The sequence below is a fragment of the Lonchura striata genome, chromosome 13 (genome assembly GCF_050655825.1).
Source record: "Lonchura striata isolate lonStrDom1 chromosome 13, ASM5065582v1, whole genome shotgun sequence".
NCBI classification, from domain to species: domain Eukaryota; kingdom Metazoa; phylum Chordata; class Aves; order Passeriformes; family Estrildidae; genus Lonchura; species Lonchura striata.
Window position 1 is genome coordinate 5083613 of NC_140715.1, and position 26761 is coordinate 5110373.

The following is a 26761-nucleotide window of genomic DNA, read 5'->3' on the forward strand; positions in this document are numbered from 1 at the left end:
TTCCCTCGTTCCCGCTCCGTTCCCGCTCCATTCCCTCATTCCCGCTCCATTCCCTCGTTCCCGCTCCATTCCCTCGTTCCCGCTCCGTTCCCTCATTCCCGCTCCATTCCCTCGTTCCCGCTCCATTCCCTCGTTCCCGCTCCGTTCCCTCATTCCCGCTCCATTCCCTCGTTCCCGCTCCGTTCCCTCACTCCCGCTCCGTTCTCTCATTCCCGCTCCATTCCCTCGTTCCCGCTCCGTTCCCTCGTTCCCGCTCCATTCCCTCATTCCCGCTCCATTCCTGCTGTCCCGCTCCATTCCCTCGTTCCCGCTCCGTTCCCGCTGTCCCGGCGCTGCGCGGTCCGACATCGCCGCCGTGTGGCCGCTGTGGGCAGCGCAGGGGCCCGGCCCCGCCGCTCTCCCGGCGCTTCCAGAGGCTCCCGGTATCCCGGCGTTTCCCGGCGCCGTTGCCGCCCCGCTGTCACTCAGGCGCACGGGCGCTCTCTCACTCTGGGCTGGCCCATCGCCGCCCCACCTTCCCCCCACCACGGAGGGTGAGCCAGGGACTCCCGATTGCTGACAGCTGCCACGGAGGTGACGGGGAAGGTGGCAGCGCTCATTCCCAGGGCAGGGACCTCTGGGAACCAGGCCCCAGACGGAGCTCACGGCGGCAGAGGGGCAGCCCCCGGAAGGCTCCTGGGGACAGGGAAGTGCAAGCGACTCTCATCAGCCCCAAACACACCAGCCTGCCCCAGACTGCGCTGCTGGGCCCAGAGTGAGCTGCACCGAGCCCCCAGGCTGCACGACCAAGGGACAGCGAGTGCAATGTCCTTGGCAAGCAGGGCGAGGTCCCTGGGGGCTCTCCAGGCAGTGCCAGGCAGAGCTGGTGTGTGTGTCAGGACACCAGGCGGGTTTTGCTCCAAGGCTGGGGGAGCAGCAGGGTGGGACACACCCCCATGGAACCAGCAGCAGGTTTTCCCCACTTTTCTGCAAACAAAAGCTTTGTATTCCTTTTCTGGCCAGGCGTGCCATGGAACAGCTTCAGCTCTAAATCCTCAGCACTAGATTAATCCATGGCTTTTCTCTTCTCACCCATTAATTTACCTCCTGCAAGCCTCTGCTCTGCAGTGTGGGATGATGGATCACAGCCTGGGATCAGGAGCTGCTGGGGCACACGCAGCAGCCCAGCCTGTGCTTCTCCCAGCTCTGCTGTCCCAGGAGCTGCTGGAGAGGGCCTTGGTTCCAGAAGGGAAAAACTTAAGGATAAAAACCCAACTGTGCTGCCCTGTGTGCAGTGAGGGGCTTGGAAGTGCCCAAGAACTCCCACCTAAAGAGTCAGTGCCCCAAGGAGGCCAAAGACAGCACCAGAGGGGATGCCCACCCTGCAGACAGATTCACTGAAACAGCCGGGACCTAGTGAAGAAAAATCAACTGTTGGCTTTAATTATTGCGTACGTCTTCGTCTCTAGGGCTAGGAAAATCTCAACTGGTAAATATACATTTCATCAGAATGCCCTTGGCTGAAATACACCATTAGCACATTCTTCAAAGTTACAACAAAAGTCTTAGAAATGTTAAAAAGGGATTTTTTTTTTTCCTTTACTAAAATAAAGGAGTGCACCCCCCACCCCGACAAGGCGCTAGGACGGACAGACGGGAACTCTTGGCTGTGCAAAGCAGAGCGTTGATTACAGTAACAGAAAGAAGTCGGGACAGGAGTGGGGAGGCTGCAGAGCGCTCGGTGAGCGGCGGGGCGGCGGCGGCATCAGGTCAGCATGTCCCAGAGGCAGCAGCAGCAGAGCGCGGTCCAGCACGCCGTCAGGCAGGCGCTCTCGCCCGTGTCGTCCCTCCGCCGCTCCTCCACGACGTACACTGCGGGCAGAGAGCGGCTGTGAGGCACCGAGCAGCGCAGCCACGGCACGGGCTGGGACAAGAACCAGGGGTGGCCCGGCCCCAGGGCAGCTCTGCAGCCTGTCCGCCCAGACTGGCACTGCTCAGCCCCCTCGAAGGAGGAGCTGCTCCCCAGCACTGCTCCAGCTACACACAGAACTGCCTCCTTCCCTGGGATGACAGGGCAGGGACTCGTCCTGACGGGGATCAGTCCTTGTTCCAGCTCTGTGTCCCTCCTGCACATGAGGGGACTCCCAGCTCTGTCAGCTCAGCACCCGAGGCACGGGCTAGCAGGTGGCAGTGCAGTGACACCCCACTGGGCCAAGGGGCAGGGGCCCAAACGCTCCAGATATCACCTCACAGACAGAAAGCATCTCTGGCAGGGCTCCTGGCCCTCTGCTGGGATTCACTGCACACTGCTTGAGCACACAGGGGAGCCCCAGCTTCGGGTGGAGCTCTCCAGGCAGGGTCTCCTACTTGAGGCCAGCGTGCTGCTCAGTCTCTGTGCCAGCTCCTGAGGCCCATTAGGACAGGGGAACAGTTTATCTTTGGTTCCTGCTCCCTGAGCCCAGGCTGCCACACCTGGAACTGCATCAGTCTGAGGGCAGGCAAGTGACTGTCCTTCCTGACAGCTTCCTTGGCTCTGATGGCTGTGGTCTGTGTGGGAAACGTGCCCTCACACAGGAGTCCAAGCCAGGCAGGCAGAAGCCTGGGCAGGACACAGCTCATGGCACCAGCCTGGCTCTCCCACGAGCTTGCTTTGAGCCCAGGAAACCCCTCCCCAGTCACTACTTCAGCTCTGCAGAGCATGGGCAGAGGATGATGTGCTCCAGCTCACATGATGCTACAAACCTGACACCAAGTGAGGCAGAGAGGGGGAATCCAGTACCCCTCAAATGTCTGTGCTTGGGGACAGCCTGTGCCGGAGCCTCACGCAGATTCCCTCTCATCAAAGGAATAAAGGAGAAGAGGTATCCTCAGCCCAGGCACAGCCCAGCTCCAGGGGAGCCCCTGCACCAGCACAGCACTGCTGTCCCCCTTCCCTCTCACCATTCAGCCACAGCGCCTGCAGGCCTTGCTCAAGGAAGTCAGGATGGAATGTCTCTCCCTTCAGCCCCGGGAGGAGGTGCCAGTGCTGCCACAAGCTGTGCTGGAGCAGGAGAGGTGCCACGCACTCTCCTCCCTCAGGAGCTGCTGTCCCTGCCCACCCCTGCAGAGCCCTGGCTGGCACCTCCCAGCAGGAGCAGAGCAGGACCTGGTGGAAACCCGGCTCCCTGTGCTGCTGCCAGGGGGAGGCTGCACAGCCTCCTGTCCCCAGGGCAGGGCTGTGCCCAGGGCCACAAGGAGTGCAGAACAAGGCCCGTGACTTGTGAGCCTGGCTGCCTCTTTCATCCCCCTGAAAGGGTGGACCACAGACCCATCCCATCCTATCCCAAGGGGAATATGTCACATGGCAGGCAGGACTTTGGTCAGGCCTCTCTCTCCTCCCTGCACTCAAAGCTACGCCTGGAAGACTTGCAAAGACAACATGAAGGCTTGGAGCCCTGACCTTACACAGCAGCGTGTCAGCAGCTTGTCCTCTGCCTGTTTTCCATGGAGAGGTGACCCAGGGGCTTGGTCTGGGCTTTATTTACCTTGTGGATCCAGGAGCTCTAAACAAGCAGCTCTTTGGTGTGTTTGTTTGCTCTAAGAAGGTCCTGTTACAACCAAGTGGAGGCAAAACACAAATCAAATGCTCCAAGAGTCCTGTGTAAGATGGTGACATCCCTGTGCTGGAGCCCTGACACAGCCCTGGCTTCCCACCAGCTGTCAGGTTCAAGCTGTCCCACCTCTGAGCCATGGGGAGCTGGATTGCTGCTGCCAGAGCATTGCCATACCCAAAACTGAGGGCCCCAGAGACATCCAGATCCACACTGCAGGAGGAGTGATTTTAACTGTCCCAGTTAGAATCAGCTGTCCAAGACTGTGAGAAGTGTCTGCCTGAATTATTTATGATTAATCCATTAGAAGTTTTAAGCTACAGCCAAGTGTCAGGGACAGCCAACAAAGCATGTTCAAGGCACGTAAAAAGTGCTGTTATGAAACACTTGCTGAAATATTGAAGGAAAAGGCTTTCCCAAGCTTGGGCCTGTGCACAGGGAGCTGGGCGCTCTCCCCATGGCTCTCAGCTGGCTCGTGTTGGACGCTGCCCTCTGCACAAGGGGTCACAGTGTCCATGGGCATCACCCCTGTCCCTGTCAGCCAGCCCCTGGCACTGCTGCCATGGCTTGTGCTGGAAGGGGCTGGACAAAGGACACGCACAGCTGCCCACTAACAGCTGGGGCAGCAGCCATGTCAAGGTCTTTCCAGGACTCACCCTGGGTTTGGGGTGAGCCTTTCTGTTAGAAACAGTGAAACAGCACTCATGTGTCCTTTCTTCTGCTAAAAGTTGGAAGCCATTTAAACCAGCAGCACATTGTGGTAAAAACACCTTTCTTTAGAAACCCTCTGAAAAGAAGCTGTGGTTTTCTGCCATGGCAGACAGCTGTGGTACCTCAACAAACCCACTCACCTTCCAAGTCCAATGAATGCCCCAAAGACAACACCTGAAATACACATTTGAGAGGCTGCTCCCTTCCACTGCAGAGCTCTCCTAGGAGAGCAAGTCTCGAGGGCAGCTCTGCCACTCTTGAGTGTGCACACCATCAACACTGGAGCTTTCACACTTGGAGAGCATCTGGGCAAGGCTCTGAAGAGGGACAGCCACCCCTCCTCACAGTTTGTGAAGCTTTCTTTGAAGCCACATCAATGCTTCAGGAGTTGCAGCTTTGTTGCTGTCACCACACAAATTGCCAGAGAGATTTTAACCACAGACATACAGCATTAAACACCTTTTCTGCTCTGGGCGTGGGGCTTGCAGAGGACACGAGAAGAGCAGGACAGCCAAAGGGAGGTCAGCTGTCCAGTTACAGCTACCAAAGCATGCAAGCTGAAAGCCAGCTCAAAGACAGGCTGGATGAACTGCTTCCAGCCCAGCTTCTCACCTACCTGGAGACACCCTACACCAATCTGCTCATTTTGGACACCTGACCATTGGCTTCTGGGCACTAACAGAGTGACACAAGTACCTGAGGACATCAGGAGCACGTGGTAGCAGCTTCACCCACTCCTCCCAGTCCATGCAGTAGTGCTGTACAAACACAGTGTCACCCCCCCCCCCCCCAAACACCATATCCAAACCCAATCTAAAATCCCCCAATGAAGAGAATTGTGGCTTTTGTGAGATTCTTCAGTGTCTGAGTGCCTTCAAGCTAAAGCCATCCAGTTTTCTATGGTGAGCCCTACTGGGGACCTCATCAGCTGCTTTGTGCCTCTCTTTTGGCCAAGGTTGGGCATGCCAACCACCTCCTAAAGCACAGAGGGTCCTTGTCACTACAAACAGAAACCTGATGGTCCCAAAGAGAAGAGAAACAAGGGTGATTTCTCTTGGAGGCACTAGACAGCACTCAGTTGTAGGCTCCATTTTTGATGGATTCATTGCTTTTCCTAACACAGGATGGGAGAAGGTATAAACTAAGAGACCCTCCCACCTCCTAATCAGCCTTAAAGAGTGTAAAGCACAATGAATCATGCCTACCCTGAAAATGGTATCACTCCCTGTAATCACACAGCAGTGGCCTGCACAAACCTGTTCAAATAACTCCCACTTTGTTTTTAAAACAAATACTATAATACCTTCTTATTTCATGTACAGTCTACTTTATCTTGAGCATATACATTTTGTTTCTTCTCACACCTAATTAATACGTTAATCATTAGCTCCATGAAGGAAAGGAATGAGCTGTACTTTTCACCCAGTTTGGCATAAACTAAAATCGTGATCTTAAGACTGCAATGTCCCTGACTGCAGTGCTTTACAGGGTCTACAAGGATTGCAGTACAAGGGCTTTGATGCCAGAATGAGTCCATCCTCTGCCAGGATCCAGACACAGACACCACTGCCAAGGTACCACCTCACCTACACAGGGGTTGTGATGGTGCCTGAGAGCCCCTGAGCTCCACAAGCTCTCCCAGGAGTGCTGGTGCAATCACAGGGCCAGGCCCCTGCCTGGGTATCCCAGGTATGACAGGAATGACATCCAGGCACAGAGGCAGCAAGGGGCAGGCTCAGTGCCTGGGCAGCAGGAGGTGGAGGGCACAGCCCAGCACCCACCACCCTCTGGGAGGGCTCAAATCCCAGTGTCCTGACATTCACTCTCCTTTGGCCCAGCTGTGTGCCACCACAGACCCCTCACCTGCACTCCTGGCTACGAGGCAAGGCCTGGGGCACGTGAGGGGAAGCAGCAGTGGGTAATTTACCAATCACTGCTTCTGCAGCCCCAAAATCCTTCCTGTGGCATCAGAATGGCTGCTTGCCATGGGAACAGCTGGTCAGAGCAGGAGTATTACTTAATTCTAGAGTCTCATCTGGGAGGGGGTGCACAGCAGAGAAGGGACTCATAAGCCTCTTCCCACTTGTCATTTAAGTGGGTTTTATCACAGTCCATTTCTGCACCAAGAGCTTTGTTTTCTTTTCTTCAGCAAGCAAGAAATCTTGCTCACCACCACTTAGAATGATTTTGTGCTGTCTGCAGCAGATTGCTAAGTCAGGTCAGCCTGTGCATCTGCTTTTACCTTCAAACCATTCTTACCCAGGTCCTTGGAAAGCTTTTCTGTTCAGGATGGAGGCCAGAGAAGGGAAAGTCAGCACAAGTACATCCAAGGGATGCAGAAGTGACAGCAACAGGAAATGAAATGTCCCTGAGCCCCTCTTGGAGGTGCACACTCTGGTCTGCAGACTCTGAGCTGCAGGAGGAAGGACCACCCAGCCATGACCTCCCAGACATCCACTTCTGAAATAAACCCCTCACAGGCAGCAAGTGCAGAAGAAGAGATTGCAAGACTGGGGAACAGGGACTAAACTTTCATATGAGCTGCCACCAAGGCTGTTCTCTGCATGAGGCCTCCAGGGCACTGCCTGGGCACAGATGAGATCTAACTCCCTTGGCAAGGAAGGCATTTAATTGTTCTTTCTCCTCTCTGAGGGTATTTGCTCATGCCTAACAGCTTCAGGCCTGTTATTTCCCAGCCCCCCAACTCCTTCCTGCCCCAGAGGTTTTCACTGTGTGCACAGTCTCTACCGAGACCACACTCAGATTTCAGGAAATACCTGAAACAGACACCAGAGCCAGATGGAAATTCAACAACCCACTTCCAAAGCTGCAAAATGCTCAGAAAAAAAATCACAACGCCCAGCTCCAAACACAAATGGCTACTGCCAGAGCCACCTGAGCAGAAAGCAAGTGTCATGGAATGAAAATACCTCAGAGTACAGACACTTCCACCTGCAAATCCCCTCTGCCACCAGTCAGTCACTGCTGATCCAGCCCAGACTTCAGCCTGGGCTCAAGCAGAAACAACTGATCCACAACTACTCTGACCAGGTATCAGACCTGCCCTCTTCCACGGCCACATGCCTGGTTCAGCAGGTTTGGAAAATTCCTGCCTTTCTGTTCCCGTAACTCCGAGCAGCTCTCGTGCTCACCCCAGAGAGCTGTTTCAGCTTTCAGGAAGCTGAGCAGGCCACACATTTCAGGGAAATCACTGGGCAGGCGAGCCAAGTGAGCATTTTCCAGAGCCAACGCTGCACTGGGCAAAGCTGTTCCCCTCTCACACACAGCCTGGGAGCCAGGCACGGCTTCGGGCTCAGCAGGAACCAGGCAGAAGATTTTCCTGCAGCTGAGCTCAGGGCTGGAAAAGATATTCCTCACCTGAACACACAGGGATGAGATTAAGAGATCTTGGAGATAATGGAAGTGATACTAGTCACATTTATGGTGTATCAATGTGCCTGGGAAGGGTTCAACCTCTCTAAAAACCACAAGCATTCCTTACAGGAGTCAGCACACCTTCTGTAGAGTACTCGGGTCTCGGCAGGATGTCAGCAGGCATCAGCCAGCTATCCAAAGCACAAAAAACCCAGCACACAGGTTAGAAAGTGCACAGGAGACATGTCATACGAGAAATAAACTCTCCCTCAACTAAAATGTACAATAATTGAGGGCTTCAGACCCTCCAGCCTGCTTCTAGACTACAACAGATGAGAGACATCTCCAAAACTACAGATTTTGAGAATTTCCTCTGACATTTTTTAAATTAGTAAAATCTTAGTTTCCTGTTAAGGCAAGATGTTTTTAACCTAGTCAGCTGTAGGGCTAAGAACAGCACAATCCTCAGCCTGTGTCAGTGCTTACACTGAAAATCATCATCAGTCCTAGAGTTAAACAAGACCTGGCTTGGAGGGATTTACAGAGCAGAAACTTCATCTCACAAGGGTCTTGCAGTTGACTTCTGGGTGACTAACAGGAGGAGGGACAAAACCCAGTTTAAAGCAAAAGAGAACTGCCCCAGTGAGATCCTCCTTGTGCAGCCCCACAGGGCCAAGTCCCACAATCTGTGCAGGGCTGGGAAAAGGCTGTGCACGATTTGCTCCTCACCCAGCCTGGTGCCAGCTGACAAGGACTGGAACAGCAGTCTCATTTCAATCAGCCCACACTGGAGCCAGCCTTGCCCTCCTGAGACCAGTCTGAAGCATGATTTCAGATACTGGACCTGAATTGGGAATAATTTTCTTTGCATCAGTTTTTTTATCAGATTACTATCTCCTTGGGGGTGAGAAGCAGTGAAGGTGAGCTTAGACAGCAGCCCCAGGACTATTTGCCAGCCAACAGCACCTGCTGTTTGTGCAGTCAGGAACAGAGGGAGGGATGATACAGCAGTCCTGGAGGAGAGAATGCTGGGTTTCAAAGCACGCTAAAGAATAAGAAGCAGATAAGAGGACAACTGCCAAGTAAGATTTAATTTTTTTTTTGGCAGGACTCCAGCATCTGGAGTTGCAGGTCCTGAAGGTACAGGAACAGTTAAACTAAATACTCTGACAGACTACTTAGAAAAAGGGTCAACAGACAGAGAGAAAGCCTGTCCCTCCAAATTAACTCCTGCTGGGGAAGGCTCAGCTCTACACGGTTTGGGAAACAAGGGGGTATCCACTGAAAGGCACTGGAGAGGCTCACCAGAATGATTCCAGTCCCTTCCTTTCCCCACAGCGACAGATAAAGAAGAAAGCCCACCAGCCCTGCAGCAGCAGGCAGTGCCTGTATCCTGGTGACCTGTTTATCCTGCAGCTGGACAAACATTAAGAGGCAGACAGCATCACTGTGACTATTACTCTTATCGCAGCCGGCTTTGCTACAAGTAATCAACTTCCAGAATAAGATTTCCACCCTGTGTGTACAACGGCTCAGACGCAATCCTGAGCTCTGTTTGCCTTCAGTGCCTGCTGACAGAGCCTGGTTCCCTCTGGCACAGCATGGCATAGCCTCATCCATTACCTTGGCATGTATCAGTGGGGAGGGGGGTAGAAATAAAACTGCTCACATTGCTAGCATCAGCTTCTGCTTTTAGAATTAGCATGTCACCTTGTACTTTGGCTCATTCTACTTCTTTTTAAAGTATACCTTTATCAGCTGTGTTACATTTCACCTCTAATTTACATAGACAAGAAAGTACCACCTGACCAGTCAGCAGTTACTGTGGTTTCCTTACACCAGCTGATAACAAATAATGAAAATACTGGTGGGGAAATGAGATATTGTCTCATACCTTATGGGGGAATGAGGTATTTTTTTTTCTCTTAAGCAAGCCCCTGCTGTAAAGAAGAACTTGCTACCTGCACAATGCTGCACACAGGAACCACATTGTTAAAGCTGTGTGTTTCCCAGCTTTGTTCTGGGGCAGGCAGGTTCCTTCTACCCACACTAAGCACTGTGTGGCACATCTGCCCTGTTCCTGGAACTCTCATTTTTCACCCACATGGACTTTGTGTGGACAGACACGGAGTCAGCCCTCAGCCTCTGCAGCAGGAAGCTGCAGACAGGGATCAGCACGTCAGTTCCCAGAGCTAGGAAGCTGAATCAGACTCCATTAAGAATAATGTCCCTCAGGCTCAGCATACACATCATCATCTCTAAAGGCAAAGGGCAAGCTGTTTATTTCTAATGAACAACAGCCAAGTCAGCTGCCAGTCCTAGCAAGATGTGAGACCTCGGGTTTCTTTGGAGACTTTGATATCAGTAACCTGGTGAAGCCTAAAAGCATCCATCCAAAAAAACAAACCCATGAGGGCTTCTGTGCCACCTCAGCCAGTCACCAGTGGCTCTGCCAGCTTGCTGCTCCTTTATGTGGAGAAAAAACATTTGCTTTGAGGACTTTCACACCCTGAGGTGGCTGGGGTGTGCAAGCTTGTACTCCATCCCCCCTGGGAGAAGGGGACATGGAACTCTGGGATCAGCTGCAGTCCCCCTGTCCCACAGTGCCCTGTGGGGGTGGCCACACGGCAGTCATATGGCCTCCACCACTGTTGTAACACATAACCACAAGCTGATTTCTGCACCCCAGACATCCTCGTGGTTGGCTAATCCTGCACAGACAGTCCAGAGGGGAACACACACGTCCTCCTTGTTCAGAGCTGTTCTGGACTGCAGCTTCTGCAGAATTCTCCAACAAGCCTTTAGTTGTCCCCCTGCTCAATGGCATACTGAAAAGGTGGTGACATCCCTTTCTCACCTATTTGTTGCAGAGTCACTGCTCACTGAAGAGCAAGAACTTTCTCTTCCCTACCCTTAGCAGCACTCAGGTTAAGCTGCTTCCCTGTTACATCTCAGATGCAGCTTTAATACAGAGCGTGAGGCATATGAGGTTTCTTTACTTCTCCAAGGGCCAGGTGGACAGGCTATGTCTATTGCTACTCCTGAGAGGCTACAAATTAAGATGAAACAACACCATCACCATAAAATGCTACTTTACCATCAGATTCTGAGAGCTCAACAGTAATTATTTCAATCTGTGTGATCCACTCAAGACCAAAATATGATACATAATTACTTCCACACTTTAGCATTAGCACATTGGCTTTGATCTACAACATAAGAGCCCGCTTTGCAGTCTGCCCACACAGTAAAATAATGTAAAGCACAGAATTTAAAATATAGCAAATTTCCTAGCTTTCACTGTGGACACATTTGCTCAGAAATACTAAGGTACTACCTGGAGTAGCTTAATTCATTAGGTTAAGCAAAGTCACATAGGAGAGCAAAACATCCACTCTGAAAGGAAAGCATCCACACAGTAGCTCTTCCCAGATAATTGTTTGGAAACACCACAGGAACTGACAAGCCACATGAAGACCAGCTAGGCTGACTGCAGTGTCTTGATTAAATTTAAATGCAAATTTTTTATATTAGCAGTTCAGCCACACCAACAGATACAGAGCACTAGTGTAACAGATTTAGAAAAAAATTAGCTTTTTTAGAGACATCCACTCTAAACTAGACACTCCTGGAGCTCTTAAACAAAGCCCCTTTGAAAGCTCCTTTACAGTGCAAGAGGACAAAGATCAAGTTCCACTTTGACTGGCAAAAAAAGGAGCAAGGGGCGGGGTGGATGGTGTTTAACAGAAGGAGAATGAAGAAAAAGAAAGCTTTTGCAGACAAATGCAAAGTTATAGCCCTGACTTCACTTTGCAGATATTAATAAACATGCTTAAAATAAATATGTCCCATCCAGAGGGACCTGGACAGGCTGAAGAGGTGGGGGCATGTGAGCCTCATGAAGTTCAGCTGGGCCAAACAGAAGCTCCTGTACCTGGGTGGGGGCAATCCCAAGCACAGACACAGGCTGGGTGGAGAATGGATGGAAAGCAGCCCTGGGAAGGACTTGGTTAGATGAATATTGGGAAGAAATTCTTCCCTGTGAGGGAGGGCAGGCCCTGGCACAGGGTGCCCAGAGAAGCTGTGGGCTGTCCCATCTCTGGATTGTTCAAGGCCAGACAGGATGGGGCTTGGAGCAAATTGGGATAGTGGGAGTTGTTCCTGCCCATGGCAGGGGGTTGGAACAGGCTGATCTTTAAGTCCTTCCAACTCAAACCATTCTGTAATTCTATCACTTTTTTACATCTACTTCTGCAAAAGCAGAACAAATTAGAGGCTCCCAGGGTGGGTTCAGAGACCACCTGTAGCTGCAAGAAAGCAGTTCAAGGACAAGACTTACCAAAGGTTTTTGATTTATGGGTTAGAGTGCTGCTTCTGCAGAGCTGAAGTTGTGTTAGCTTAGGCTTAACAAAATCAAACCTCCTGCAGAACAAGCCTGTGCTCTCAGTGAAAGATACTCAAACACGTCACTGCTTGTCCCCTCCAATTTCTTTGTGCTGCTCCACGTTTGTGAGCAGAGGACACTCAGTGTCATCAGCTCCCTGATCCTGTTCGATATGAGATCCTTCAAGTTTCCAAGGCAGCAGAACTGTCTCAAAACCAGACTGTTCAAAGCCACAGCCCCTATCTCCCCTCAGCCTCTGCCAGCACATCCCTTTGTGTGGCTATAGCAAAAAGGCAAAAGTGGCATCAACCAAAGATGTTCAACATGGGATACAAGGAGTTGTCCCCTGCCTAGCATTAAGAAACATCTCTTAGCCACCCCAAAACCCCAGGGAAACCCCTGATTACACTTTGAGTCCATGTGGTGGAAGTGGTGGGAAGCATCACCATGCTGCTGCCTCCTCCTCAAAGGCAGGGCTCTCACTCTGTTACAGAGGAAGTTGAACTCATGATTTGCCATCAATTCAGGTTCTTATTCACTCACACCAATTGTTCACTGCTAAAATTTAGGCTCTCCTGATAGACCCACACCAGACTGTTCAAACCCACTAAACAGTCCTACCTCTCTCAGCTTCCCCTCATAGAAAGGAGAAGCTGTGGTCCTTTAATCATCTTCTCTGCCTCTGCTCTGTCAATCTGAGCCTGCAGCAAGCCCCAGGAGAGGTGTGGGTGCCAGGGCATACCAATGTGCCATTCCGTGGGGATGTGGCACACAGATGGATCAGCCAGCTGCCAGAGGGAAGGTACGTAATCCTTCCTCCCTTCCCCAGAAATCTGGGTTTTTCCACAGAATGATAATAACTTCAGAAAAAAATAAAATGCCCAGGAATGAGTAGATCACTTGGACAGATACTGATGGGCTTCAAAAAACCGAGGCCCATTATTTGAGAATTGTACATTTGAATATTATGAGCTTTAACTGTGCAGCCTTTGGCTGAAACTCATCAACCAAGAGACAGGTGGAATGAGAGTTGTGGCAAATCTAAAGCCTGTGCAACAACCTCAGCATAAGGATTCCCTTGAGGAATCTGCACTAAGGATGTTCAGCAATATTCTCCAACAACCAGAGAGAGAAGTGTGAGAGACACTACAGCAAAATAAAGCATGAAAACAAGCTGTAAACAAAATGGCCACTTCAAACAAGTCTCTGCCTTTTCCAAGGTCATGAGGGCCAGGTGCTGGTGAACATTTCATTTCAAGGTCAGTGTGTACTCACGTGAGGCAAACCAGTGCCCTGACACGGTGCTGCAGCTGCCACCATACCTGTGTTTTTCGGCCCATCTGCGTACACCGGTCCTGGCGGTGGTGGAGGTGCGTTCTGCCATCCATACTGGGGATATCCTTGGTAGCCTGGCTGGCCTGGCTGGTAGGGCCCGGGGGGATAGCCGGGGTAGGGGCCGGGGGGGCCCCCTGGCTGCTGTGCATAGGGGGGGTACGGGGCAGTCGGGCCCGGGCCGGGGTACGGTGGAGGATTATCGTAGCTCATGTGGGATGCAGAATCTGCCCTGCAAAGGAAGGAAACAAACAGGACAACTGGTTTGCTTTTGTCTGCTCATCCGTGACCATACGAGTTCCATGTCAGACTGCTCTCCAAAGGCCCTATGCTGTGTGAGGAACAGACTTCAAAATACCTAGTCAAGCAGCAAATTTAATTTTAACCCTATCACAGGGCAGGGGCATGGAAGGAGTTGAAGTGATTTTTCTAAGTGACACAGCTTTAGCTGAGCAGGAGTAACATGCTGCTTTCCAGTCCTGCATCAGCTATTCACCGTAAGACCTGTCTTGCAGCCGCAAAGCAAAAACCTCTGCTTCCACTCACGATTAAAATGCTTTTAAGAGTAATCCAGAAGTGATTACTTCATGTTTCTGTCAATATCTGAAAGGAAAACGATGGAAAAGTGCTGCCTGTTCCAGGCATATTTGATAGCTTTGACAGGAGAAGGAGTGAACTCAAATGTCCATTTCAGTTCTGCTAATTGTTAAAGCCTCCAGACCACTGTGGAGCAAGGCTGTATGTGAATAATTTCCTGATAACACTGTACCCCAGCACGTTGTGTAGTTTTCCAGCCATACAAAACCGAATCATTAAGCACCCACAAAAAATTAGGGCCTTGGGCTCAGCCTCATTCAAAAAGCAACATTAAAAACACCTTGGAGAGTTGATGCTCATAAAACCCATGTCATGTATTACTCATGGCACAGCCATCAGAAGACAAGACTATCACAATACTGCAATTTTAATGAACCTCTAAGCAGCATGACTAAGCAAACCATTTCTTACATCAGGCTCCTGAAGCTTCTCCCTGTCTGAGAAGCAGAAGTGTATGTTAATATCCTACAAATTCAGGAACCTTCCTGCCTGAAGCAGCTGTACCCTGCTATTTCCTTCCCCTATTACAGGGTGCAGACAGATCACCAGTTCCCCTTTGCTACACACCTCCTCCCACATGCCACAGGGACAAATACCAGGAGCATAATTTGCCTCGGCCAGGCTTGCTGCTGCTGGCTGGCAGTGGGAGAGGCTGGCCAGCAGGGCCAGGATCCCCGTTGGATGGCGTTGCTTTGGGATGGGCACGAAGCCGGGCTGGGCTGCGTGCTCAGCCCCGCGCTCCCACTCTCGGGGCCGGGCAGCAGACTCACGGGCACGTCCAGCGAGCTCGGGCTGCCGCAGCCGCAGGGTTTCACCTCGGCCCGATGCAGCGGGCAGGCGGGCCGGCCGCGGGGGCTGTGCTCAGCTGCCGCAGTCCCCGGCAGCCTGGAAGGAGCTGCTTGTTTACAGCCTGCTGTCTGATCGCCTGGGAGCGCCCGCTGTCCCTCCCCGAGGAAGGATCCCAAGGCTCCCGCTTGTTTACACGTTGCTCCTGCCCGGAGGTCGCCAGCACGACGGTGCCAAGGGGCACCGCGCACAGCCCGGCCGATCCCAGTGCCCGCGATCCGGGGCTGCTCCAAGGGGACACGGCTGCCGGCCCGCCCTGGAGGACACCGAGAAGCCCTTGAGGCTCACAGGCTGCAGCTGCCACTCACCTGAATTCATCCTAGCGCTCCTCTTGGCGTGCCAGGCACATTCACAGCATCACAAACATGCTGAGTTGGACAAGGACCATCCAGTTCAACCCCTGGCTCTGCACAGACACCCCAACAATCCCAGCCTGTGCCTGACAGCATTGTCCAAGAGCTCCTGCAGCTCTGGCAGCCTTGGGGCTGTGACCATTCCTTGTTCAGTGCTCTCTTTACCTTCTGGGGGAAGAACCTTTTCCTGATATCCAGCCTAACCCTGCCCTGACACAGCTCCAGCCATTCCCTTGGGTCCTGTCACAGAGTGAAGAGATCAGTGTCTGTCCCTTCTCTTCCCCTCAAAAAGAAGTTGTCCCAGCTAACTTCTAAGGCAGTGCTATACCCTGCAGACAATGTGTTTTAATGGCTTTGTCAAGAGTTTTAACTGCTTAACCAAATGCCAGGGATTACAGGAATTTTACTTACTGATTGGATTTTTTTTCCCCCACTGCTAGGCCAGCCAGACCACTTAACTGCTCACTTTAAAACTGACAAGCACATATAAACTTAACTCAAGACTCTTTAACCACTGCACTGCAATGCAATGCCCCTACCAAGTCTCCAGCAAGGAAATTCTTCCTTGGGGAGGCAGGGAAAGGCAGGCAGCAATCCCTACAACTCACTTCAATGCAATCAATTAGCAAACTGGGACATACCAGGCCACTAATGCTCATCTAACCCAGAAAATCGTCCCAAAATAACATCCAAAACCAAGTTTCCAGTGAAGAACAAGGCCAGAGTGAGTGTGTGTGTGTACCCAGAGACCACTGCATGTTGCAGAGTAACCATGTGGTGCCCAGACATGGCCCAGCCAACCCTGCTTTGCTCAGCCTCCCTGACCCACTGTACAGCTGCCATGCCTGCTCCTGGCACAGGGGGATCCTCTGCTGCCTGCCTTGTGGAAAACTGCCTCCTGCCCCATCAGGGTGACTGCAGGAGGGCACCCTCCTGAATTTAGGGATGCACCAAACCAGGGAGGTGGCATGTGGGAATGCCCTGTTCCAGATCAAAGAGCTCCAGCCTCTCCTTGGCCAGGGGACAACCTCTCCCTCCATGTCCCCCTTCTCTGTTCAAGGGTGTAATTTCACACCCTAGGTACAAATACATGTGTTTTTATATACACACACACACGGTATTCAAAGGCAGCAAACAACAGACTATGTTTTGCTCATAAACCTTAAGAACTCCCTGGGCTTAGCTTGCTTCGATGAGCACTGTACAGCTCCAGCAGATGCACATGGATCTCTTCAGTCTTTCAAAATCCTTGTGCCCAAGAGGATGATCAACTCAGCCCACCCTTTCCAGCAAAGGTCAGTCTTCCCTTCTGTCCCTTCAGATGCATAAATTAATTTATCTACATTCAGTATAAGTGGTATTTTAGTGCTGAAGCAAGGTTTAACAGATGCTGTGATTCTTCAGCTGGCTGTGAACTCAAATTCAGTCAGCAAATAACCAACTCAGCCATTCCACTGCTCCCCTACCATGGGGACTCGTGCTGGGACCACTGGGGGCCACATTTCTCCATCAGGACTGGCTATTCACTCCCTTTGGTAGCCAAGCAGGGAGCCTGCCTGGCCTCTGTGCAAGCACCCAGCACAGGAACATGCCAGAATCCCTCTGGAGCCAGTGGAACCACACAGGTAACAAAGCAGCTCTGCAGAAAGGGTTGACATGGGTGGGGATCAGGTGTACCTGGTAAAGCTCAGAAACCCCTGAAAGAGTGAGGCAATAAGACAGCCTGGTTAAAACCTACAGACATGGGGGGTGAACAAAAAAAACCCTGCACCATCAGCAGCTCTGCAGAAATGTCTGTGAAATGGTCAGGAGTTAAAAATCCAGTGGCTAGAGCAAACAGGGAAGTGGCAGCATAGGGAACAAGAAAGAACTCATGTTCTTTGTTTACCAGCTCCTGTTAGCCATGTCAAAACAGTTTTTAAAGAGAAGGCAGGTTTGGAGTGGAGGCAGTAACTGAGATTCCATCTGCTGATACAGGAGAGGTACTGAGGGGAAAACTGGCCACAGCTTACTGACAGCTGTACAGATGCCTGGGCAGAGACAGCAGAACAACAGAACAGAGGAAAAGATGGAGATTAAGAAGAGCATATTCCACAACTGAGGGTAAAGTAACATAACTGAGATTAGGCAAGAGATAAAAGAGAGTGTCCAGCATGAACACTTTCAGCAGCCACTGGGGATTTGTCTGTAATGAGTGAGGAAACTCCTGAAGAATTCATCAAAGCAATCAGCAAACCCAGGTGGTAGCTGTGGAACCTAAGGTCTCGGAAAGAACCTTTCCTTTCCCCCAGTTTCACTGCCAGATTGCTACACGTACACACATCCCTACTTGCCCTTTTTGAGCTATGTGACAGCACTGAGATTTCCTTCAGCCTCATGACCTCATACATGACTTTACACACTTCCTAGCCCTATTTACTCACATGGGTATGTGTTTGCATGGCAGGGCTTTGAATAATGAAGCAGATACTTTTCAGAGACATACCTGAGCTCTTAGTCAAACGTATCACCAAGCTTTGCTGTGGGTTCTCACCCCGACCAGTAATTCTGTGTGAGCTACAACCAGGACCAACCCCTGTGATGTTGCATCAGAACTGGTATCTGTGGCTTTCCTGGTCAGCACCTCTCACAGGCAAAGCTCAAAAAAAAGAAGCCAACCATCAGTAAAGCCCTTTGCTTTCCATGGCACTGCAGGAGATCCGGCAGGAAGAGCCACTACAGAGCTCAATGGTCCCTGACAGCTTCACAAAGAGATTTCCTTGCAAACAGAGACTTCCTTGACTGTCACTAAGCATTTGCCCTGTCTGTTGCTGCTTAACAACAGAGAAATTGCTAATCCATCTGAAGAGAATGGCAAACCACATTCCTATTCCTCCTCCCCACAGCACCAGTTCTTTTGCTAAGGTGCAAGTTCACTGGTATATCATTGTTGCCTTAAGTTATATTCAAACTCCTCTGTTCCACACTGCTAAGCAAACATTATTTTCCCTACCCCAACAGCAGGGTTTCATTTTTAAATAAGCTGCTTATCATACTCTATCCAGAAGGCTGCACCATTGCTCAAAAGTCACTGAAGTAGGGTGTTGTATAGAAAATGCACATGACACCAGATGTGCATGTACACAGAGAGGTACCAACAGGCAAGAACCACCATCCTATGGGAGAATATCAGTCCCTCTACAGCTGTAGCCTAGCTAAGGCTTAGCAAAAGGTGCAAGTACAGAACTATAATACTTTGCATTCACTACATGCATATATATATTCAGCTTGTCTACTTCGGCAACCAATCCTTAGAGAAACAAATTTCACCATTAGGCTTTGAAAAAACTGATTGCTTCACACTTACTGCCTTGTACAAGGCCAGCAAACCAAGGCAGCTGCTACAGAACTAGTCATTGCTCCTGATCCTCCTCTTCCAGCACACTCATGAATTTATTATCTTTTTCTTTCTTCAGGCACCTCTTCTGAGCTGAAGACTGTGTTTCAACAGAGCCTGCAACATTCCTTGATTTTTCTTTCCAGCCATTGCTGTGCCTTTTAGCGTCACATTTGTCTAGGAGGAAGCAGGCAGACTCTCTCTGCACTGTGCCCCAGCTGTCTCCTCCTTCCCACCCCTTTCCCAGCCCACTCCCAGGGCAGCTCTTGCCATCCATCAAGCTAAAAACAGAGCTCAAGTTGCACTGTATGTAATTGCAACTGCGAGATCCTTCCAAGTGGGAATAGCTCCTGTAGAGCCTGTCACTGCACACGTACAGCTCACCCAAGTGACAACACACAGTTTCTGAAAACAGCCTTGGTTTCAACCTGGGGAAGTCTCACCATCCACAAATAGCCACATCTAAAACTAGGAAAAAAAATGTCAGGAAGCCTAATTTAGATGACTTTTGGCTAGGTCACTCCATAAGTGCAGCCCTATGGCCCAGCCTGGGGGCCTGGACAGGGAGGACTTCTGGTCAGGAGGTAACATGATGCACGAAAACAACCAAGAATGAAGAGAATAAGGGGAAGCATTTTGGAAGAATGCTTTTCTGTTAGCACAAGGGGTGCCCAAAGACCCCTCAGAGCCTGCCAAGATGACCCAGTTTCATCCTTTTCCCCCCTCCAAAAGGCCATGTACAAGGCTGACGCTCCCAGACATCTCTTGAGGTCAGACTAATTATGGCCACCATAATTATTGCCCAAATGATGAGAGAGCAGTAGGAATCTGCTTCAACCTGTTGGCACCTTGTGGCCTTGGCAAAACTGAGGAAAGCACACATAAAACCATCTGCATTTGTATACAGTAGGTGTTCACAGTTACTAATCCACCTGCAAAGAAACACCAGTCACTATGGACAGCTGCCTGCAAGTCAGATCCTTCAAATGCAATCTCCAGTGCAGGTGAATCCATTAAATACAGAACTGTGCATGTGAGGTGAGAGAACAATCTAACCAGGGTGCTGAAACAGGGTGAAACACCTTCTCTTGCATAGGGAACAGTGCAAGAAACACCCTTATGAAAACAAATGGGGGATTATTAAATTAAACAAACAAACAAACCAAAGAAAATTAGCAGTCTGGAACACAGAAAAAAAACTCCCCACAACAGCCCAAAAGCAATTAGCAGATTTCTGGAATTTAAAGGTGAGAAGTTGCTTGTTTTTAGGACAGCAGAATAAACATTGCACTTCGTGCTGCTGTGGTCAGGAGGAATCATGTTTTGGGTATGGAAGCTATTGATTCAGCTGGTCCTTGCAGAGATGAAGATGGAGGGCATGGTGAGAGGCCAGAGCCTGAGAAGGACAACTGGGGCATCCTGATATAACCCACCCCTTCCAGTGCCTGCAGCGCCAGGAAGCAGTTTTCCAATACAGAGGTCTAATGGAAAGTACATTTAACATCAACAATCCAGCTCCTGGCAACCAGCCTAGCATTTAAATTACATTTCATATGAACAGTATCCAAATGAAAAAGAGCACAAGTGGCTTTTAAATGGCATTGGCTCCATGTTTCCCTCTTACCAGCTTATTTGTCAGCTCCATTTAGTGATTGTGAAAGCTATTGTAAAAGATTCCATTCTTGCTCAGTTTGCTTCCAGGAAAAGCTTCCTCCCTGGTTTGCCCTCCCACTTCACCAGGTAGCTCCATCAGCCTAGACTAATAGGTGAGGGGGAACAAGAGCTGCCCCCACCTTTTCTGACAAATGCTGTTTGAAACCACTTTAATTTCCAAAATGCAGGTCTAGGCAAAAGCAGAAAGCCCAGTTTTGTTCTGTAAAAGGAAAAGCTAAAACCTACTTCTCTGTTCAAGCCCATTTCCTTAGGAGGTGTCCTGGACTCCAGGACATTCACAGTCCTCAGGAAGAGGGGCATTTTTTTATGTTTAGTTGAGTGGCTGTCAGACATCTCCTGCACAAAACAACTGCTGCTGCTCATGTGGCTGGAGCACTGGATCAGGCAGCTCTGTGCACTGAACAGTGGTTTGGATGAACAAGCATTTAACCTTTCTGAGCCAGGTATTCCCTCCTCCTGGTGTCCTCCAAGCCCTCCAGAGAGCTGAAGTCTGCCCATGTGTGAAAATAGAAAGTGCAAATTATGTTTGATGCTGATGCTGGTGTCTCTACAAACTGTCCCAGCTCCCCAGTCCCATTGTCTGCCCTGCCTTCTTGGCAAAACCACAATGGATTTGCACATTTCCAGGTGACTTTGGTTTCAGAAACCAGGGTTTGATCAGTGCTAAAGGGCTGCTGTGCTGACAATTCTTGCCTCAGAGGCAACATCCCTTGTGAAGCTTCACAGTCATAGATCTCCACAGAACTCTTACCAATGCACCCTCACACCCACACAGGATTGCATGCTAGGATTTTCCTTCTTTAGACAAATTTCAATGTCTCATCAATTGTTATCAACACACAAACCTCTTCAGATGTGATGCTACCCATCACTTACTGCCCACCCACTGTCTACCTACATGTTCTGCATGGCAGAAGGAAAGTATGAAGCTGACATTGTTCCTACAATAAAAACATTAGTGGGAAAAAAATCCATATCAAATACCCTGCTACTGTTATTACATGAACTGCAACTTTATGGGGAGGAAATTGTCCAGTTTTTCAGACATCTGATGAAAGGTTGTAGAAAATCTTTAGATTAAATATACTTTAACACCAGGAACTAACAATTACAAAGCTGGAAAGCATCACTTGGCAGCCCCTCAGGTGGTGTCAGCCATGGTACTTGTTGCTGACACACCAGGCGAGACTGCCCATGTACAGCATGTGTGCCTGTGGCAAAACACACCAAAAAGTGAAGTCCTTTACATAAATAATTTCAGAGAGAAGCATCAACATCTTGATTTCAGGTTTTGAATGGTTTTGCATGCACTGCTCTTGTTCAAGTCTTTGTATAATGCATTGCCTTAGATAATTCCTGGAATACACGACTATAGTTTGCTGTTAAAGTGGTGTACTGACTGTTTTAAGGTGCAACAAATACCAAAACAACAAAAAACTCAATGAAAACATCTGATTGCCAGGTAAAACTAGACCTGCAAATAACAGTTAAAGCAAGCAGCTTTGTTGGTCTAACTGAGAAGAGAACGTGAAACAAACAGTTTGGCAAGAAAATTAGTAAGCACAGATTTGTATGTTATTCAGATGGTGTTCTGGCAGCATTCCAGCTATAGAACAGCAGCAGTCTTTCAGGATAACTTCCCCAGCTCTGAAACACTAGTGGATTAAGTGGGAGATACCACCCAGAGCACGATGATTTTCTAACACTTCAGGCAGAAGCACAGTGGTAGCAGCACACAGCTCCCAAGGCAGGCTGTGTTGCTGTGTGCAGAAAGAAATACATGCATTTTCTACAGCTGAGATCTCATTACTCAGAAAGAGATTTCCATGATAAGCTGGAAAATGGAATGAGACTGAAATTTTTCCACCCACCTCAATGTTTTCTCACTTTTTCTGCTTTTCCACATCTTTCATGTGGCTCTAACATGATGCTTTACTTTGCCTGTAGGGCCTATGCAAAAATCATCTTTAATGTCTGCTTGTCACAGGCTGCTCCCACATTCTCCCAGTGGTCACTAAACCATGGAAGCCTTTGCCTTACCCTGTCAGGAGCTGAAAAACTTCCACATATCAGAGGACTGCCCTCAGTAGCTGGTAAAACCAAATAATACCTCAAGAATACATTATAATCCTAGCGTGGAAATCTCTCTCTCTGATATTTCACTGACAGAAACAGCAGTTTTTATTCAGCACAAGGAATACAGCAGACCAGCTGCTTCCAAGGAAGTCCATTTCCCAAAGCTCCTGCAACTCCAACCAGCTGTGGGCAGCACTGGAGCACAGCACTGCTCCCTCCCAGGACAAGGTGGTGATGGCAATTCCACACAAGGTGGTCCCAGCTGGAAAGAGCTCCTAGGATACAGCTGTGAGGGTAGCCCAGCATTTGCCTGCCCCTCAGCAGGGGTGTGAAGCCAAGCACTTCACCAGGAATTCTGGGGAAGGCAGCCTCTCCCACGCTGGGCTGAGCAGGCTCGGAGGCTCACAGGCTGGATGCCAGGCCTGGCAATACTGACCGTCTGCTTGAATGACTCGTGCTCCTTCCTATCTTCCCCTCTTCCCAGAAATGACAGTGCTATTTTCTACTCATTGAGCCATGGGGTTTGAGGTCAGCAGCAGGAAGTTGAGAAAGGCAGGATACGCAGCCCAGAGAGTAGAAAATATCAATACTGACAGAAGAGAATGAGTAAATCTGCCCATTCAAGGCTCCAGCTCCCACGAGAAATTTTCAGGAAACCCTGACAAGCTTCCAGCTGTGCCACAGAGCGATCACAAAGAGGGGACAGGAGAAATGCAGACCTGTTTCTTGAACATCCAGTTATACAAACTTGCCCTGACCTCGTAGGAAAAAAAAAATCAGGTAACATATTAATCTGATCTTGCACAGAAGCACCCCAGAACAGGCAGCTCTTCTGTTTATGGCACACAAAGACCTCCAGGTACTTCTCTGTCATCCCAGGACAATGCTACAGGAGCATCTCTGCTTACACTCACTGAACACCTCTGGTTTTCTGAGCAGCAAACCACTCCCAGTTTTAAATGTAGCATGGACCTGGTGGGCACAGGGCAGCAGAACAGCTGAGCTCTCTGTTCTGACTGACACCAGGGCACTGCCTCGCAGGGTCTGCTCAGACACACAGAGCCCCCACCCTTGTCAGAGCCACTCCTTTACAGGACAGTCTCCTCTTCGACCTCTGCTGCAAGGACACCCACCAGCCTCTGCAGATTATCACTTACAGCTCTCACACCATTTGGGGAATGACAAATCAGTATTTAACAAAGATGGCCTTTATAACATGTGGATAAGGGGAAGAGTGCAGTAGACTTTGTGCTGCAGAAGTTCCTGTGCTTGGTAAAACCACTATTCTGCGCAGTAGAAGATTATTATCTAACATGCACATTAATCCCTGACTGTCCCCAAAAAGCACTGAAATACGATTGGAAAAATTTATGAAGTCTCAGTGTTTTCAGCCTCCTCCTCAGTCTACCTGATATAGTAATATTATTATTATCATCATCAAAAACTTCTAGGAAGAGTCACTTATTATTTAAGCAACTGATGAGAAACCCCACTGCTAGCACAGCAGCACTTCCCACACCTTGTATCCTATCACTGTATTTACACAGCACAAGAAGGCAGCTGCTCAGCACAGTCATTATAACTCACCCACACTCACTACCTTACCCAGACTTACCCTATTTACAGTCAGGTTGTTCACACACGTCTCGTAGTACAGGCACACAAAGCACCTCTTTTTTCCCTTTCAGATAAAGCTAAACCCGAAGCTGGGATGAGTGGGACAGGTCTTGGCAGTAGCCTGGACAGAGCGGGGCTGCTCACTGCCGTCAGAAGGGCTGGCACATCCATGCGGCAGAGACAGGAGAGAAGTGCACTCCTTCCCTCATTCTCCTATTTCACCATGACATTTAATTATCCAAATGAGGCGTCCTCAGCTATAGAACAGACAGCACAAATCCAGGACAACCACAGTGGCTTTAAAACACGCGATGCAGCACTATTATTTTTACCCCGAGTGCTGCCATACCTCTTGCTCTACACGAAGTAAGCCTCAGCATCAGTGCCACCCGTGCCCACCCGCCCGGGATCGCGCTCAGCCTCGGCCGGGCAGCAGCGCGCTCCCCGCGGACCGGGCAGCGCTGGGAGCCGCGGCCCCGCTCCTGCCAGCCCGGAGGGGCTGGGCGCCCCTTCGGGCAGAGCCCGCACGGCCGGCGCCGCGGGCAGGCGGGACCCCGGGCTGGGCAGGGTCAGCGGGCCCCTCCTGCCCCGACCGCCCGGAGCGCTGCCCCCAGGGCGGGCTCCCAGGGACGGCACGGCTCGGCCCTTCGCCCCGGGGAGCCTTCATCCTCCTCATCAGTCCTGCGCGGCCCCGCTCCCCCTACCCGCCGCAGCGCCGAGCCGAGCCGAGCCGAGCCGAGCCGAGCCCCCCCCGGCCCCTCACGGAGCCCCGGTACCTGCGCCCTGCGCGTCTCGCGCCGCCGCCCGCACCTGCTGCGCACCCCGCGGCACGGTGACGTCACGGAGCAGGCCACGCCCCCAACACGTCACGTCACTGGGCCCGCCCCAAGGGGCGTGGCCAATATGGAGGCGTGGCCGGGGCGGCCCCCGGGCCTGTCCCTGTCACTGCCCCTGTCCCTGGCGTTGTCCCTCTCAGCTTCTGCTCTTGTTTCTGTCCCTGTCCCTCCCCTGTCCTGCTCTTGTCCCTGCCCCGCTCGTTGTCCCTGTTCCAGTTACTGCCCTTGTCTCTGTCCCTGCACCTCTCCGTGCCCCGTCCCTGTCACAGCTACGGCCCTTGTCTCTGCCCTTGTCTCTGCCCTTGTCTCTGTCCGTGCCCCGTCCCTGCCCAGCTCCTGTCCCAGCTACTGCCACCAGCCCCATCCCTGTCCGTGCCTCCATTCCTGCTCCTGTCCCTGCCCCACCTGCTGCCGCTGCCCCTGTTCCTCCCCATGACCCTGTTCCTCTCCATGTCCCTGTTTTTCCCCATGCTCCTGTTCCTCCCCATGTCCCTGTTCCTCCCCATAGCCCTGTTTTTCTCCACATGTCCCTGTTCCTCCCCATGCCCCTGTTCCTCCCCGTGTCCCTGTTCCTCCCCGTGTCCCTGTCCGTGCCTCGGTCACTGTGCCCGGCCGGGCAGCGGAGCCTGGCGCTGGGAAGGACGCGCGGCTCCGGCCGTGCCCGTGGGCAGGGGCGGTCCCGCAGCGCAGCCGAGCGGGGCTGGACGGGCTGAAGCCGAGGAGGGACGGCGGGGCAGGGTGGGCACGGGGAGCAGCCTCAGCCTGCTCGGGACCGGGGCCAGCAGCAGTGGCACCCGGAGAGCCTCGGCCCCACCAGGGACCCCCGGGCATGGCAGGGGCTGGGCTGCGCCCCACAGCCGCCCCACAGCCGCCCCACAGCCGCCCCGGCTTCCCTGCCCTGGGACACCTGGCTGGCGAGCGGGACCTTTGTACGGGCGCTGTCGCCTTCTGCTGATAACGGGACTCGTGCGTAGGAGAAGGTCCGAGCACAGAGCCTGGGAACGCAGTTACGGGTTTGCCCAGATAAAACAGGTCAAGGACACAGGTTGGGGTGCTCAGTCACCATCCCTGCCCCTGGCACATGACCGTGACTCACCGTGGTGGCCAGCGGGGAGGGGACAGCAGTGGCCACCTGTGGAGGGACTCTGTGCCCAGGGGGTGTGCCGTGGACTTGGGGACCCTGGTGATCTCCGGGCAGTGGAGCAGCATGATCCTGCTCCTGTGCTACCATGCATGCTGAAACCAGCTTCTTTTTCCCCACCATCGATTAGTAGATCTAATCAGGCCAGCTTAATGCTGGGTCCCTAATGACGCTCAACCAGGAAGAAATTATTTAAATTAGTTACAGGACATGCTATATTCTTGGGCGAGAGAAAAACAGGATACACAGCTACGCCTGCTCTGTCTGAAGAACTCAGCCAGCACCCAAAGTGTATCCCAAATGAAACCTGCTGGCTGATCGGAGGTGTAGGAGACATTCGAGAGCCCTGCCAGGGCACCAAGAGGAGCCTGCAGTTCCCTGGATGCAGGCAGTGAAGCACCCCAGCCTCATCTGCCCCAGGTGTGCTGCTCTCCTCACACGGAATCACAGACTCATTTAAGCTGGAAAAGCCCTCTGAGATCATTGAATTCAATCATTCCTCCAGCACTGTCAAGGCCACCAGTAAACTGTGTCCTCCAAGTGCCACATCTACATGCCTGTTAAACCCTCCAAGGATGGTGACCCCACCACTGTTGTGGGCAGCCTGTTCCAATGCCTGATCACCCTTCTGGTGAAGATATTTTCCCCAATATCCAGCTTAAACCTCCCCTTTCATCCTGTCATTTGTTGCCTGGGGGAAGAGGCCAACTCCCACCTTGCTAGAATCTCCTGTCAGGGAGCTCTCGAGTGGGGGAAGGACCCCCCTGAGCTTCCTTTTCTTCAGGCTGAGCCCCCCAAACTCCCTCAGCTGCTCCTCATCAGACCTGTGCTTCAGACCCTTCTCCAGCTCCATTCCCTTCTCCGGACATGCTGC

General features: G+C 51.3%; 1 protein-coding gene across 3 annotated transcripts; it reads right to left on the reverse strand.

The window, feature by feature from the left end:
* Positions 1-1393: 1393 nt before the first annotated feature.
* On the reverse strand, positions 1394-24392 carry CYSTM1 (cysteine rich transmembrane module containing 1). 3 transcript variants are annotated; one of them, XM_085590998.1, is made up of 3 exons: positions 24260-24392; positions 13362-13603; positions 1394-1851 (listed from the first exon to the last, which is right to left on the reverse strand). In XM_085590998.1, the coding sequence occupies exons 2-3, from the start codon at positions 13582-13584 to the stop codon at positions 1745-1747; spliced, it is 330 nt and encodes a 109-aa protein (XP_085447124.1). In that variant the 5' UTR covers positions 13585-13603; positions 24260-24392; the 3' UTR covers positions 1394-1744. The 3 variants fall into 3 exon arrangements, with proteins under 3 accessions (XP_085447124.1, XP_085447123.1, XP_085447122.1); XM_085590997.1 differs by lacking the exon at positions 24260-24392 and adding an exon at positions 23909-24227; XM_085590996.1 differs by lacking the exon at positions 24260-24392 and adding an exon at positions 14536-14588.
* Positions 24393-26761: the final 2369 nt, after the last annotated feature.

Coding starts and splice junctions, on each gene's coding strand:
- CYSTM1 (XM_085590996.1), bottom strand. CDS start 14,573: ATGCTCCTGGTATTTGTCCCTGTGGCATGTGGGAGGAG. Junction 13,604..14,535: donor CCTGTGGCATGTGGGAGGAG/GTGTGTAGCAAA, acceptor CTTCCTTTGCAG/GGCAGATTCTGCATCCCACA. Junction 1,852..13,361: donor AGATGGGCCGAAAAACACAG/GTATGGTGGCAG, acceptor CTCTGCCCGCAG/TGTACGTCGTGGAGGAGCGG.